Below are 17,528 nucleotides of genomic sequence, written 5' to 3' on the forward strand. Positions count from 1 at the left end.
TCTGCCCTGTCTACCTCACAAGGCTATTGTTGGGGCTCCGTGAGATGAACAAATGTGACAATGCTTTGACGAGGGCAAAGCTGTCTTCCTTGCTTGAGGTGTTAGGAATACAAAAGCTCGCTGGAGTTTGTCACATCCTGTGTCTCTGCAGGCCCTGCTGATGCAATATCCCAGTGGCCGAGTGCCCAAGTCCAGGCCTGGGTGCTGTGTCTGCCACTTCATCACACTGCTGGACCTGGCATCGCCAGGTATGTTAACTGCTCCTTGTCAAAGGACAGTTTCCATGGGACACAATGGCCTTTCGGCTTCTCTGTGAGTGGCCGTGCCTTAGGAGGGGCTGGCATCTCGAACCTCCAGCCCTGGCCCGGAGAAGCCTGCATCTGGACTCAGCCACTTATCACGGCAGCAAAGGAGCCAGGCGCCTGCTCCTCTGTGCAATCAGCTCCCTCAACCTCCCAGGCCAGCCTCTGCTCTCAGAATAAAATGACCTCTCCTGGCGAGAGGAACATAGTCGAGACTTCTTGGAACAATCAGCAGAACCAGCTTTGGAAGAGAGACTGACAAAGAATCCAGGATCCAGCTCTTTAACGCTGATGCCTTCCTGTTTACTCAATGATTTAGATATGATTAAACTAATGGAGACATAATATCCTCCAACTAGCTGGCCAGGAGCCTGCCAGCCAGACCTCGAGTGCTGTGACAAGGAAATGGATCCTGCAAAAGCTGGTGGCGGGCTCCAAACAAAGACCTCATTCTGAGTCTCTGGCGCTGTCTCCACCCTGGATGGGGCAGCTGCCAGGGAGTGGAGGCCCCAGGCTGCAGGCTGGGGGTGGGGAGCCGGGGGCCAGGCAGGACTTGCACTAATTCCTTGGGTCTTAAGTCCCCTGTTCACTTCCTGAGCAGAAGATACCTTCCGCTGGAAACTGCCATAAGCCTGGAACTTGTTTTTCTTACTTATCAATATGTGATGCCATCATGTGAAAGTCAGAAAATGCCCTTGTTTCATTGTGTTACTGCAGGGAATGTCGGGTTGTAAGGGAAGTTACCACCACCAGCACCACTGGACTCCTGGCTAAATAACAGGCCCTCCTAGCACGGACAAGGGAAAGCTAACAGGCATAATGACAGGCATCGAAGTTGCCTGTGGGGCTTCCCCTGGTGACTCCAGGGTAAAGAATCTGCCTGCCAATGCAGGAGACAAGGGTTCCATCCCTGACCCAGGAAGATCCCTCACAGCACTAAGCAACTCAGCCCGTGTGCCACAATTACTGAAACTCCCAAGTCCTAGAGCACGCCCTCTGCAACAAGAGAGGCCACCATGATGAGAAGCCCACGCACCACAACTAGAGAGGAGCTCCTGCTTGCTGGAACTAGCAAAAGCCCATGCAGCAATGAAGACCCTGCACAGCCAAAAGTAAAATAAATAAAATTTTTTTTTTTAAAGTTGCCTGTGAAACCCTTGCATAAAGTGAGTATCTCACAATTCAGCAGGAATCAGAAGCCCTCTCTCTTCATCCAAGCCCTCTCTCTTCATCCCTCTTTGGGCCTCGGGAATTGAACTCAGTCAGGCTAGAGGACATGTGAGAAAGCTTCTGACTGATCAAAAATGTTGGCAAGGCTACTTGTGGACAGCGGATACATAAAGAGAAGCAAATCCATGAAATCGTAAGCTCCCAGCTGGTGGATGATGTGGTTCTAATCTCAGTAAATGCGCAGAGCACATCCTGACATGTTTCACATAAGCTCAGTGAGGATCTCAGGTTTCTGTAAGCAATGGCATGAGCAGGCAGTGAGTGGAAATACACTTTAACAATGGTGTTTCTCACCAACATAAGCTGTCAGACTTTGAAGAAGACAGCATCTAGGGTTTCAACTGTGTTCAAGTTATCATTCACATCACATACCTTGGCAAGACCTTCCATCCTCGTTGAGGGTAAAACCAGGGTTGCATGTACAGGAATAAGATCCGGGAACATTCGCGCACAGCTGCTGGCAGTAGCCATAACGACATTCATCAATGTCTGCAAACAGAATTGCAAGCAAGGTAAGATATTTCTTCTCCATCACCAATGCCACCCCCAGCATCATTACTGCCCATCTCTTCTGGAACAGGATAACAAAAGGAAGCGAAGGGGAACTGATACAAAGACAGCACCGACTAAGCCACAGGGAGGGTGACAACCCTCTGGATTCTGGGTTCAATCTCCCCACCATCCTCCATGACCTGTCTCAGTCTTGTGAAACACCTGAACCTATCTTGAAAGTTGCAGAAAAAAAAATTTTTGCTTAGAGAGGAATGTTGGTCAAGGTGACCTCGAGGATTTCATCTAAATCTAAGACTTAACACTAAGATGAATCCAACCCTGACAGTCACTCTCAGATTCTACAGAAACATGTCACTGCCCTGGGAAGGGACAAGTTAAAGTGTAAGAGGATTCCATAGCCTGGTTCCTATAGGCTCTTTGCCAGCTCCACTAATAATGAATATGGGGACTTCCCTGGTGATCCAGTGGTTAAGAATCTACTTGATAATGCAGGGGATACGACTTTAATCCCTGATTAGGGAACTAAGATCCCAAATGTCATGGGGCAATTCAATGCATATACCACAACTAGAGAAGCCGCCACTCACCACAACTAGAGGGCCTGCCCGCTTCAACGAAAGATCCCACATGATGCAACTAAGGCCTGACACAGCCAAATAAATAATTATTTCTTTAAAAATAATAATAAATAATGAATATGTCTGGCTGTTGGGAACAAGACTGAGTACCGGCTAGGCCAAGGTGGGGAGCACTGCAGTCTGGAGACCTGTGAACCCAGGAGCATAAGGATTCTGGAGTTCACCTTGAATCTCCTCCTTGTAGCAGAGTGGCCATAAAACTCTGGATAAACACACCTTTTTCAAACTACAACCAGCCTTTCTTGAGCAAGCAGCTATGTGGGTGAATGGTTCCTTTTAGCAGAGCCAGGCTGACATGTACCAGTCAATGGGGAGTCTGAGTATGGGAAAGCACTTTCCAACACCCCAGGCTGATGGGCTGGAGAAATTGCTCCTGCAAGACAGGATGTTTTGAATGAAGCCTCCAGGTGGGGACTAAGCTCTCACCTCACTTATAGCTATAACAGGTCCCTATTTCATCCTCAACTCCTCCTAAATGTTCCCCCTCTGGTATCCCAGTTCCTTTGGAACCAGGGTCCATCCAGGGTTTTGAAGATCAGCTTAGAACTTGTCTCTGTGCCTGGCTTCTACCACCTACTGCCAGAAAGCAATAGTCTTCATTGGAAGGACTGATGCTGAAGCTCCAATACTTTGATGCTGATGAGAGGAGCTGACTCATCAGAAAAGACTCTGATGCTGGGAAAGATTGAGGGCAGGAAGAGAAGGGGGAGACAGATGATGAGATGGTTGGATGGCATTGACTCAATTGACATAAGTTTGAGCAAACTCTAGGAGAGAGTGAAGGACAAGAAAGCCTGGTGAGCTGCAGTCCATAGGGTTGCAAAGAACTGGACAAGACTGAATGACTGAACAACTGCCAGAAGGGACCCCACCTCCACATTACTCATTGTTCAGCCCCCCTCAGAAGCTGTGCCCTGCCCTTGTCAATCTGTTTTATCTCTGACTGGCAGCTACTTTTAACTCGGCTCACCCCACTGCCTATTGAGTGGCACTCAGCTCCCACGTGGAAAGCACACTGACTTATGCAGTTGCTGGTCCTGACTTTTATGTGGGTGCAGTTGGGTGCATCCCCAAGCCCAGAGAGGCAGCAGGGGGAAAAGAGGGCATCTTTGGCCTTAGGGGTAGCTTGGAGGAAAGGCAATCCCCTAGTCCTTCTTTTTCTGCAAAGGCAACGCCTCCAAAGTCATGCAGAAAGGGTGGTAGATGGCTATGGAACTTGCACCTTGAAAGCAAAAGAAGAGTTTGGCCAGGAAAAGGCACAAGTTTAGCCATATTGGGGAATGGTCCTCACTTTGGATGTCAAGTGTAAGCAGACTGTGTGTGCAGCACCATTAGGCCTTCAGGAGCATCCTTCCTAAAGTTTCATGCTCTGTGGATAAGAGCAACCCTCCTGGAAGAGGAATGTCCCAGTTACTGTCCCCACTCAGATGGGGAGGGGTTTCCTGGCCCCAAGGTCTCTGCAATCTGGCCTGCATGTCCCGGTCACCTGGTCTTCTCTAGCACCTCCTTGTGGGGGAAAAAAAACTGGACTGAAAAACAGAACACAGATTTTAGACCCAACTAATTCTTTGTCCAACATGTTCCTCCTCTGAGTCTCAGTTTCCAACTCTATAAAAGGTGGGTGACATAATATATAACATCCCTTCCAGCTCTGAAATGCTACATATTGAGTTCCCATACAAATAACTCACACTGATCTGCTTATGTTCAAATCAGTGGCCTCAAATTTTCCATAATAGCTGAGGTTGGTTAAAATGCAAGGCAATCATCATATTCACATATGCCCATATGCAGCCAGCTCTTCGGTGCCTGGAAAGGAGAACCAAGTGAGGTCCAGGCTGGCTGGTCAGGCCCCTTTGGGCAGGGCTCTAGAGGAGACCTCAACTCAGTCTCAATCAAGAGAAAACAGGAAAAAGAATCTTTTTGTCTGTTTGTTTCCATGATGTTGTTTGGATTTATTTCTTAGCACCTCCAGGACTGACTTTCAGGCAACAGAACAGTGTCTTGAGACTTTAAACTAGAAGGGCTTTTCCAAGAAAACAGCAAAGAAATCACACCCTAGAAAGAGAAATTGAAATGACAACTAGAGATTGCTATGAATGCATTCACTTGGCTAAGCCAAAGACTAGAGGGGAAGAAAGGAAAATAGCCCTCTAGTAAAAATAAACAGAGGGATCATACAGCTGATGCCAACTGCAAGGGACAAAATTCTCAATAGGTGCTGACTGACTTCTTAAAAAAGACCAGAGCTAGAGGGGTGGGCGGGGGGTGGGGGCTATGGTGGGGTATTGGAAGGAGATGATGTTAGATCTGAATCCCCTGATTCACATTTGAGACCTGGGACATTTCTGTGACAAAGCAAGCATTCCCTTCTTTTGGTAGGATTTCTAATTAGGGACCCATGGGGTCGCTAAGAGTCAGACATGACTGAGCGACTTCACTTTCACTTTTCATTTTCATGAATTGGAGAAGGAAATGGCAACCCACTCCAGTGTTCTTAGAGAATCTCAGGGATGGGGGAGCCTGGTGGGCTGCCGTCTATGGGGTCGCACAGAGTTGGACATGACTGAAGTGACTTAGCAGCAGCAGCAGCTAATTAGAGACAGAATAACCCTCACCTCTATCACTTCCTGCCTCTGTTATAAATTTCCAAAGGCAGAAAGAAGGTCTAGGTAAAACCAAATATGAACATTTAAGTTACATTAAAAAATTCTGATGATGGAGAGGCAGTGACGAAGGCCTGAAAAGCACCTTCCTATCCTGGCAGAGTCTTTATTGGACTCTATATAAACAGGACAGTGAAAGGGAGGAAGACAGCAAGGTTCAGGGCCCGAAAAGCAGGGTAAGAGGCTGCAGCCATGATGGATCGATCCCAGTTGTCAACAGCAGGGAGCCAGGCTGCCGTAATCTTGTCTACATTTGGCACTGGACAAAAACATGTTTTGGTGGTTCAGTGATAAAGAATCTACCCGCAATGCAGGAGATGCAGATTCCATCTGTGGGTTGGGAAGATCCCCTGGAGAAGGAAATGGCAACCCACTCCAATATTCTTGCCTGGGAAATCCCATGAACAGAGGAACCTAGAAGGCCATGGTCCATCAGGTTGCAAGAGACACAACTTAGTGAGTAAACCACCATCACTGTCATAATAAAAATAAGAGAGAGTGAAAGTGGCTCAGTCATGTTCGACTCTTTGCAACACCATGGATTATACAGGCCAGAATACTGGAGTGGGTAGCCATTCCCTTCTCTAGGGGACCTTCCCAAGCCAGGGATCAAACCCAGGTCTCCTGCATTGCAGGCAGATTTTTGACCAGCTGAGCCATGAGGGAATACTGGATTGGGTAGATCCAAGAATACTGGAGTGGGTAGCCTATCCCTTCTCCAATAGATCTTCCTGACCCAGGAATCAAACCAGAGTCTCCTGCATTGCAGGCAGATCTTTACCAACTGAGCAATCAGAGAAGCCCAAAAATAAGCAGGTGGGGGAAAAAAAAATCTCTGGTGATGACATGCCGTGATGTGGTGATGGTGACAAGTGATCTTAAAGGGTGGTGCTCCATGTAAGCTCAACAGTCTTCTGCCACCCCCAACCCCAAAGAAAAGCACATTGCCCTTAGACCACCCAGCCGTGACCACAATTCACAATACCCTGAGGCAATCATTCACTTTCAAGAGTGTCTGTATTACCTAAGCACTGGCCTTCGAGTAGCCAGTAGCCATCCGTGCAGGAACAGGTGTAGCCTCCTTCGGTGTTGATGCAAATCTGGGTAGGGTTGCACTGGTGGGAATCCGTTGCACACTCATCCACATCTGTAACACGACATATTCCAAAGAATGTCACCTATATCTGTTTAGAGCCCTGGAGCCACCAGAGGTGCTAGCTGCTTGCTTGTCTGGCTGGGGGGCAGTTGATTATGTCCCTGGGTTACATCACCTTCCTAATAGGTACCACTAGGAGACCCTGGCCTTTCTGGAGAGGGCAGAGCCAATCTGCTCCCTGGAAATCTACAAGGGAAATGGCCAAAAAGAAAATATCCTTAAGCACTGTTTTGCCATCCTGTCCAACATTCTCTGAGAGCAGGTTCACCTTGATAACAACCATTACTTGACTTAGAAATGTATTTTGTATTAGGCTTATCCATTCACATATAAACAGGTCTGTTGGTACCTTCTGGGTGCACAGAGCCATGATAAACACCTCTGAGAACAATAACGGGAGGAAGAGAAACATCCCTCGCTAGCGGAAGCTTGCAAGTCACTTGACTGCATCCATGCATGAAAATCTTTTACGTTAGGGCCACTGCTCCTTCAGGAAGCTTCTAGGAGCCCTCCAGCCTTCCCTCCTCCACCCCAGAGCTCTGGGGCTCACCTCCTGCTGCCCTCTGCTCAGATTGCGTTTCCCCACGCTGTTGGTACACATGCCCACCTGTCTGCTGCCGGGCAGGTACTTGTGTCCAAGTCAGTCTCTTCTTCTTCATTGGAACCGTCAAAGCGTGGAGACCAAGCTGTATTATGGCCCCTTTTCTCATGTGGTGTACACAGTACTCAAAACTGTTTCCGCTGAAACGAATCCTACTTTCTTTTCTCCCCACACTGCACCTTAGGGAGTCCTGTAATGGGTGCTCCTGACACCACACCCTCACTTTGACAAAACTCCACAGGGATTCACCCAGCGCCCTTAACTCATCTGGCCTGGCCCTGCCTCTCCTCTTTACTCCCACCCTCACCTGCCTTCATCCTTAGTAGGGCTCCTGCCTTCTGCCCTCTCATCAGGGTTTGCTCATCTACACCCTACCCCTCCAGAATGGACCATCACACCATCAGAAATATCAAGTTGAGAAAAAGTTTGTTAGGGTTTTGCTATAACAGCTTCCGAAAAACCCAAACAAACATTTTGGCCAACCCAGTAGCATTAAAAGCTGCACTTCCCGGAGACTGAGCAGTGCGCCCGATTCCTCATTCTCCTCTCACAGTCGCCCCATGCAGTGGGCTGGTGATTCCCATTTCACAGATGGGAAAATAGTGCTGAACATGCTATAGCATCAAGGCCAGAGAAAAGTTCAGGCCTCCCTGCCCCACAGCCCCCTCTGCGCAGAGATGACAGGGCTCAGGCTGCCGGGCCCCGGCAGGTGAAGCAGAGGAGACAGGGTTGAGCTTTTGCTGCCTTTTCCTGCCCCACCTGGAAAATTGTCTGCCTCTTGACATTGTAGACGGCAGACTGGGGGCAGGAGGGCAGTGCTGGGGGCCCCGAGGATTCCAAAGTGTTAGCTCCATCAGTAGCACAGGTGTGCACTCAGGAAATGAGCACAACTGATCCAGTGAAACAAATATTCAGCCAGGTAAGTGATGGTCTCCTGGGTCTAAAGACACCACCAACCACAATCCACCACCATGTGCCTCATCAGTCAACACCAAGGATGCTTGTCAGTTCCCACCCCAGCCCCAATGACCAAAGTCTGGACATCCCATGGAACTAGGCTCCAGCCTTCTCAACATGGACAACCTCCAAGAACCTACTTCCAGGGTGGCAGCCACCTCTGCTGCGCCCCAATGATGTAGAGCCTTAATGGCAAAGACCCAGGGCCTTCTCAGCTGCAAGAGTTCCTGCCTTTGCCCTGGGCATCACCTCCAGCCCCAGCTCTGCCCACCCAGCAGAGGCTCCCAGGGGAACCAGCAAATAATGCTTGGCCGGCAGCCGCTCCTGCTCAAATCGGTATCGAAGCCCAGGATAATAAATAATGCCACTATCGGCCAGCACATATTTACATTTTTCCGGCGGGAAGTGATGGATGACAATTGTACCCTGGGAACAACACTGCCTTAGGAATGTGTGCTCTTTATCCTGCTTCGAGGGGAATGGAGGCTGAAGGAACAGCAGAGCAGTCAGAAGCCCTGATGACAGCAAGTTCCCAGGGCTCTGTGCTTGTGTAACTTGCATGGAGACAACATGCCCCCACTAGCCTGACAGAGAGCCACCAAACTGGGATAGGCCCAGACTGGGCTCAGAAGAGCGTGGGAGGCCTCAATGTGTAGGCACGTGCAAACTATCCAAATCATCCAGAAACAAAATCTCTAAGGTTTATTTTTTTTTAAATCCACCATTTTTACTCAGATAAAGAACTAACTCAGTTATACTGCATATCTGTTGATGGACATTCAAAAAACTACTTGAATTGACTGATTGGATGACCTGAACGGGTTGAATTCATTGTCAATTGATTGACGTTGAATGGATGGTCAATCTAAATATGTTCTGAGAACTCAATAAGTCTGGGAGTCTCTGGAGGAAATATGTCCCATCTTTATATCCTCAAAATATACCTGGTTTAACTTGAGTCCATGCATGTGTTAAATCATGTCTGATTCTTTGTGACCCCACAGACTGTAGCCCACCAGGCTCCTCTTGTCCACTGGTTTTCCAGGCAAGAATACTGGAGTGGGTTGCCATTTCCTCCTCCAAGGGATCTTCCCTCCAGGGGATCTTCCTTCTCAGAGGGATCTTCCCACAGGATGGAACCCATGTCTCCTGCTTGCATCTCCTGCCTTGGCAGGAGGGTTCTTTACCACTTAAGCCACCTGGAAAGTCCCCACCTTGGGTCCATAGTAAATGTTTAATGAATGAATCAATGAACACATGGGCAACACACATTAAGGCCTCTGAGTCCCCAGACAAGTTTTTCCAGCCAACTTGCTGACAAGTGTGTAGACTTTAAAAACAACCACCCCCACCAAAAACCCCCATCAGCTTGCACACCTGAGGGGCTGAAACTGAGAACGTTCATGCCTTGGGTTCCGCACGAGGTGAAAAGACTCATCACACATTCCAGCTCACAGCTGAATAGCTTACATTAAATACCTTTGACTTAAATAACAGAAAGGAAAAAATACGTCGAACCACTCCCAAGGACATTCTTTGGCAAAGCGGCCTTTTCTGCACCAGTGGAAAAGTACAAGTTAGGACAACCTAAGTAAGTGCCATTAATCTCGGATGCAAATTGTGCTGGTTACTCCTTTCCTTTTCTGTGTAATGTTTAGGAATCGTCCCTCAAGAGAAGAGGATGCTGGGTTCATTCAATCATTCATGCCCTCACTCATCTATTAATTCTTTGTGTTCTACTCTGGCTCTGTGTGTGTGTGTGTGTGTGTGTGTGTCCCCTCCCAAATCTCCAGGCTGCTGAGAGAGCCAGTGGGGAGCACAGTCCCTCCAACCATGTGACCCCCACAGTGTCTCTCCTGGGGCTGTAGCCCTGGGCAGCTGTCTGGGCCCTTCAAGGACTCCAGCACAGCAGCTGTGGTTCATCTCTCCTCCACCAGAACGACATCTACCTGCTGTCCAGGCAACCAGGACCCTGGTAGTTGGAGGACAGAGCTCCCTGACACCTCCAGAACCAGATCACAGCCCAGCACTGCACCCGCCCAGGAAGAAATCATTCTCCATGTTGAGGAGCACAGCCCTGCTGCCTGGTGCAGCTCTGAGCTGTCGCCCTTTCCTGCAGACCTCCCCAGGGTGGCCTTCACTTACAGCATTCTCGGGACTTCCCTGATGGTCCAGTGGCTAAGACTCTGCACTCCCAATATAGGGGGCCCGGGTTCGATCCCTAGCCAGGAAACTAGATCCCGCATGCTGCAGCTAAGAATCCACATGCCACGACTAAAAGATCTCACATGCGGCAACTAAAAAGAAAATTTTATGCCTCAGCAAAGACTGAAGATGCGACTCCATGTCGCAACTAAGACCTGGCACCCAATAAATAATAAAATAAATAAATACACGTGCATGCATGTTAAGTCACTTCAGCCGTGTCTGATTCTTTGCGACCCTATCGTCCATAGCCCACCCCCTGCCCCCGCCAGGATCCTCTGTCCATGGGATTCTAAAGGCAAGGACACTGGAGTGGGTTGCCATGCCCTCCTCCAGGGGACCTTCCTGACCCAGGATTTGAACCCGTGTCACTTACGCCTCCTGCATTGGCAGACAGGTTCTTTACCACTAGTAGCACCTAGGAAGCCCCCAAATAAATGCACATAAAAATGATTTTAAAAGTATAGCAATCTCAAACAAAACTTACTCACTTAGAAAAGTTCTCAAAGCAGTCAACCTCATCTCCTTGACCCACTTCCAGGAGGCAGAAGTAAGCTCCCAGCCTTGGTACAGAGGCCCACATGTCAGACATACTCATTCAGGAGGTCGCATCCATAGCTGTGTCCCATGTTCCCAGCTGATGCACTAAGGCAGAAAGATCTCACAGGGGCACCAGATGGAGAAACTGGCCTCAAGACATCAGAATACATCTGCCCAACAAACCAGGACAACAAAAGGAACAGAATCTTCCAGGCTGAGACCTTAATAAACATTTCTCTGAAGAGAACATACAAGTGGCCATTAGGCACATGAAGAGATGGTCAACATCACAATTATTAGAGAAATGAAAATTAAAACTGCAATGAGGTACCACCTCATACCAATCAGAATGGCCATCACTAAAAAGCCTACAAATAAATGCTGGAGAGGGTGTGGAAAAAAAGGAACCCTCCTACACTGCTGGTGGGAATGTAAGTTGGTGAAGTCATTATGGAAAACAGTGCGGAGTTCCTCAGAAAACTAAAATTAGGATTACTATATAATCCAGCAATCTCACTCCTCAGCACATACCTGGACAAAACTATAATTTGAAAAGATCATGCACCCCTAGTTCATAGCAGCACTTTTCACAATAGCGAAGACATGGAAACAATGTAAATGTCCACTGACAGATGAACGGATAAAGAAGATGTGATACATATATACAATGGAATACTACTTGGCCATAAAAAGAATGAAATAATGCCATTTGCAGTAACATGGATGGACCTAAAGATTATCATATTTAATACTAAGCAAAGTAAGTTCAGAAAGAGAAAGACAAATACCATATGATATCACTTATGTGTGGAATCTAAATTATGACACAAATGATCTTATCTATGAAATAAAAAGAAAATCAAGGACATAGAGAACAGACTGGTGGTTGCCAAGGCGGATGGGAAATGGGGGAGTGATGGAGTGGGAGGTTGGGGTTAGCAGATGTAAACTATTATATATAGAATGGATGAACAACAAGGTTCTACTCTACATCACAGGAAACTATGCCCAATATCCCGTGATAAACCATAACAGAAAAGGACATTAATAAAGAATGTCTATATGTGCATAGCTGAGTCACTTGGCAGTATAGCAGAGATTGGCACAACACTGTAGATCAACTATACTTCAATAAAAAATGTAAAATTAGAATCTTCCAAGCTGACCCAAGGGACAGCATGGGAAAAGGCCACAGTCTGCAAAGCTGCTGGAAGGCTTAGCCCTTGGAGCAGGAGTCTGTGATAGAAGCAAGTAGCAATAGACAGGTCCCCTCCCCCTCTTGTCAGATGGAGTTCTCAAAGGGCATAGTGACTATCATGTTGTTGCTTTATGCCTCTTATACGGCCTTCCCTGGGAGTGAGTGAGTTCTCAGCATACAACCCACTTTCCCATTCCCTATAAAACTAATGGTTCCAAGCATAATCTCAGGGTTAACTCACAGTTTATTATATAAAAATCTCTACAGGCAGGTAAAACGGACAACATCCCCCTATAAATATGCATAAACGTATCCGTGCTTAGTTGCTCAGTTGTGTCCAACTTTTTGCAGCTCCATGGACTGTAGCCCACCAGGCTTCTCTGTCCATGGGGTTCTCCAGGCAAGAATACTGGAGTGGGTTGCCATTTCCTCCTCCAGGGGATCTTCCCGACCCAGGGATCAAACCTGTGTCTCCTGTATTGCAGGCAGATTCTTTACTATCTGAGCCACCAGGGAAGCCCATGCATAAACATGTTTGAATACAAATAATATGCATACATAAGCCAGGTATTTATTATATTTGAATGTCCATATTATATACCCACATGCATTTACATTTCAGCATTTATTCCTAAAAGTTCAAGGGAAAATAGTTAACCTGTTCTCACAACACAAATTCTCATTGAAATAAATGTCCCTTAAAAACCGTAAAACAAAGCAAACCCAAACAAAAACTAACGGTTCCCCCATGCCCACAGGGAAAAGATTTCCTGTCATGCTGCCTGTACCAAAGCTTAAGAGGAAAAAGAGACCAAAGGTCTGAGACCTCCCCAGAAAGGGCTTCTGGGTTAAAAAAGAAAAGAATGTTGAGGGCAGGCAGAGCTGGGTGTGAATCCAGTTCTTGCACTTAAGAACTGAATATTACCGACAAGTTGATTAATCTGAGGGATGCTCAGATGCTCTGTAAAACAGCGCCGCAACAGCCTGCCTCCTCAGCTGCTAGGAGAGTTCACAAATAATTGTGTTTGCAGGTGCCATTGCCACTTCCTGGCGCACAGGAAGTACTTGGGAAGTTTTAGTTTCCTTCTTTAGAGAGCGGCTGTTTCTAAGAGTTGTGAAAGATGGGGGAAGCTTGGTTTCTGCCAGCCGCAGGCTTTGTCCTGGGATTCAGAAGACACGATGATGACAGCACTCAGTGGGCTGTGAGACAGTTAGCTTGTGGTTCAATCAACCACAGTCGCCAATCGTCCATGATTCTGTAACTGAGGATGTCCGAAAGCCTAAGGGTGCGTGTGTCTTGCTGAAGTCCACAGCCAAATACCTTAACACCATGATTCTTCCCTCTTCCTGTGTTTTCTCCTCTCCAATACTGTGATTAAGGCAGGGCTGACTTTGTGAGCCTGTGGACACACCCTCGGCTGAGCGTCTCGGCTCTTGTGTGAGAATGGCCATCAGCCAAAGGGAAACATTCTCAGTGGGTGACACTGGGAGAAAGTGTCCAAAGCCTTTGGAAGACTGCACCTTTCCAAAGGCCTCCACGAGTCCTTTTTTGGACACGGCCAAATCATTTCCTTGGTAGTAAATTTTTACCCAGTGAAACAACATGTTTTCCCAGCCCGTTTTTGTTCCTTCCTTGCTCAAGCTAATGGGGCTTGATAAGAAAGAAGAAAATAAAAATGGCACATTCCAACGCCTCCAATTGAAGCCAATTTCAGTCCTGCTGCTGGGCTGGATCGGGGCCATTTTTCAGCGAGACGAGCTCAGCCAAGGCTGGAAGCTACACAGGACCGACTTCCCAAACACCTGCTTAATTAAAGATCTCAGCGTTTGAGAACTCTCTTGTTGAATTCCCAGGACATCTGCATTCCATGTGTCTTATGGGTCTGGGGCAGTCGTCAGAAGCCAGCTCTTTCTATGTTTATAGCACTTTTCCCAATGCTTGATATTAAGCTTAGAGCACAAAGCCTGCTCATTTCGTGCCTCTAATTAAGCAACAAATATGTGGTCCATTTTCCAAACAACAAAAAATCCTCTCGGATGAAACCAGCTGGGCTGCAGCCTCCAACTTCTCCATGGATTCTATTTTTCTATCCATAACGCAAGAGCTTGGAGGAGAGCTCTGAAAGGCCCTTCTAGCTCTGACCTTCTACAGGAACAAACTATGCAACTAATGGGGATCACATTGTTTGGTTCTTGGCTAATTTTTTTCAACCAGAGTGCTTGGTAAACATCAGCTGACTTTAGCTGCTCTCAAACTGAGCAGTGAACTGGCTAATCTCATTCAAGTTTTGACAACGTGTGAATGATCACTACAGGTTCAGATGTGGGGGTGGGAGTGAGGGAGGGACACATATGTTCCTTCTTTTTTTTTTTTTTCATATGTTCCTTCTTGAGTATCATGCACCAATAGTTCTGAGAGGTCTCTTCACTGCAGAGTTAATTACTTAATGTATTTATTAATAATGACTTTAAAGTATTTTGTAGAAATATACTGTAAGATTCTTTATGCTAACATTATCATTAGCATTCTTCAGATATACGTTCTCTAAGAATTTAGGTATTCCCCAAATCATTAACTTCCTGAGGATTTAAAAAAATTATAAATTACAGCAATGAAAAATATTGCATGCTTGGGAGCACATTATACCAAATAATGTGAATAAATTTATTTTACTAGACAAAAAAAAAAAAAAAAAAAGTTGTCCTGAGAGTAAGGGGACAAGGCTGCTTATTGACAACGTAGACAATGGTATTTTTCAAAAGGGCACGAGACTTTAGCTGTTATTGTGATTATAAAGCAAACAAACGTGGAGCTCAAACTAGATTTCCATTTGCCAAAATTCTTGCCATTTGTCCATCAACTGAGAAGGATTTTTGCAACTATACAAGTCAGTGGTTCGCAAACCTAGCTGCCCAGGAGAATTGCCAGGCTAACACAGAAAGTCTGGGGTGGAGGCTTGAAAAACTGCTTAAAGTGACCTAAATGATTCCAGTGTAAAACCATATCTGGAGTTTGCCATGCCAGACTAAAACTTCTTAAATTTTAATGTGCACATGAATCAGTGAGGATCTTGTTGAAATGCAGGCTCCAATTTGGTCGACTCTGCATTTCTAATAAGCTCCCAGGTGATGCCAATGCTGCTGGCTCCAGGACCTCACTCCACGAGGCAAGGTGCTGGATTATTGAGAGTGGTGTTTGGTTCTGTATCCACGCAACCTGCTCAGAGTTTAAGAAGCTGTTCAAAAGAGTCTGGGAGGGAATTAAATGTTCAAAAATCAAACTGGCAATCCCTAGCCAGATTCTTCTCTAAGATCAAACCTGTTAGTTATAACAGTATTGTGATTTTTAGAGCCTTATTCAAGAAGTTCTCAACACAATCAAAACCACAGTCTAAAAATGCTTTCCTGGGGGTCCAAACAACAGCTATTACTCACATCCACCTACAGTGGTTGTGAGCACTGTGTACCTACAATAGGTTTTCCTCCTTTCAATTTCCTGGTGGTGTTTTGATTTCCTAAGAGTTAACTCAGTTCCCTGAATCTTAACTAAGTTCTTAGAAATACTGCCCCCAAAGTGATGACAAAAAGTGCAAAAGATTCCAATTCAGAGAAAAGACAGGGTTTTTCCTTCAGTGCAGACTATCCCTTGTTCAGGAACACAGTCTATAAATACTTTAGCTCTTAAACTGTGTCATCTCCACCGCATCTCCCATAGGCTCCATCCCCCAGTTTCCTCTGAGCTATTCCTCCCCCACACCCTCAGCTCCACGTCATCCACAGTGCCCCAGGCTGGGATCTCCTTGTCCCTGATCCCCACACCCTCCTCTCTGTTTTGCAGAACCCTAGGCTTAAAAGCTCAGACTTCCTTAAATCCTTTCCCCCACCCACGACTCTCATACAGTTCTTCTGGAAATCTTGCAAATTCTTTCTTACCATCCCTTACACCCTAAAATTCCAAGGCCTCACTGTCTTTTCTCTGAATGACTGGAATAACTCCATACTAGTCTGCTGGCCTCCAGCCTCTCCCCCTGAAAGCAAGTGAAACACAACCTCCAGAACCATCTAAGACACGGAATGTGTGGCCCCTACTACTCAACACCATACATCCCCTCCTTAGAAACCTCACAGCTTTCTTTTTACATCTCGGCAAAGCACAAGATGTGATGTGATATGCTAGAGCACACCTAGCCTACTTTTATCCCCAGATGTGCTAATTAAGCACATCAGGTTTTACAGCATCTCACGCAGTATTACATAATTAGCTGTGCAGGGCTCCATCTCCTTCCACTAAACTGTGAGTTTCTTGAAAACAAAACGTGAGTCTTATTCACATTTGTGTCCTAAGCAGACGGAGGACATCTGGGGACTGCCCTTGCCCAGCAGACCTCAGGCCTCTGCCTGAGATGGGTCCTCACCCCTGTTCAGTCTTCGCCGAGGGCTGATTTGAAAGTGTCTACTTTCAAATTCTGGTGCTGGAGAAGACTCTTGAGAGTCCCTTGGACTTCAAGGAGATCAAACCAGTCAATCCCAAAGGAAATCAACCCTGAACACTCATTGGAAGGACTGATGCAGAAATTCCAATAATTTGGTCAGCTGATGCAAAGAGCTGACTCACTGGGAAAGACCCTGTTGCTGGGAAAGACTGAAGGCAGGAGGAGAGGGGGTTGACAGAGGATGAGATGGTTGCATGGCATCACCAACTCGATGGACATGAGTTTGAGCAAACTCTAGGAGACACTGAAGGACAGGGAAGCCTGGAATGCTGCAGTTCATGGAGTCGCAAAGAGTCGGACATGAAAGCGACCGAACAACCAACCTCCGGAGGCTTTGACACACCACGTGCTTGGCTTGATGGAGTGAGTTATAGTTCCACTTTCCTTCTAGAGAGCCGGACAACCTAGACAAGCAAAAAGTTTATTCGCAACATTCACAGGAGGGAGGGACATCAGAGGAGAGAAAAGATACACCTTTTCCTGGCCTGAAAATGGGCACCAACAGGAACTTGTAGGTCACAACCAGGAAACCCAATCCACTTTGCAGACCCTCAGTCTGGTGCTGGCTGTGAGAATACCCAGGTGTGCAAATTCACCCCAAGAAATCAATCATCCTGTTGTCAGGATCAAACACTCCCTGCCAATCCCTCCCAGAGCACGAGAAAGGAATCTGCACATGCCTCCCCACACAGGGGATCAGAAACTCTGCTACCACCTCTTACACCATCACTAACTAAGCAGCCCACCCGTGTGCATGCCATTGGCCTGCCTGTGCTTCCCTGTCTCTGAAATGGGGCCTCCAAGGACTTGCAGGCTAGTGGGGAAGACAGGTGGTGAACAGAAATGAGGGGGGCACTGAGAAAGGCTGTGGGAACACATAAAAGTGAGTGTCCCACATCTGGGAGGTGAGGGCAGGCTTTGACCCTGGACGTTGACATAGGGGAACACTTCCTCCATATACACCCATTCCTGGAACCCTAAGACAAGGGAGGGGAGAGACAGATGGCTCTTTCGACACAAGTTACAAGC

At 46.9% G+C, this 17,528-nt stretch overlaps 1 protein-coding gene across 2 annotated transcripts in view; it reads right to left on the reverse strand.

Moving 5' to 3' along the window:
• Positions 1-17,528, reverse strand: part of FBLN5 (fibulin 5) — an 87,624-nt gene that overhangs the window by 24,123 nt on the left and 45,973 nt on the right. For both annotated transcript variants that reach the window (XM_061159308.1, XM_061159307.1), the window contains exons 5-6: positions 6,374-6,496; positions 1,905-2,021 (exon numbers count right to left, since the gene is read on the reverse strand). In XM_061159308.1, coding sequence (XP_061015291.1) covers positions 1,905-2,021; positions 6,374-6,496 — 240 coding nt within the window. The remainder of the gene's footprint in view (positions 1-1,904; positions 2,022-6,373; positions 6,497-17,528) is intronic.

This window comes from Dama dama, chromosome 13, assembly GCF_033118175.1.
Source record: "Dama dama isolate Ldn47 chromosome 13, ASM3311817v1, whole genome shotgun sequence".
NCBI lineage: Eukaryota > Metazoa > Chordata > Mammalia > Artiodactyla > Cervidae > Dama > Dama dama.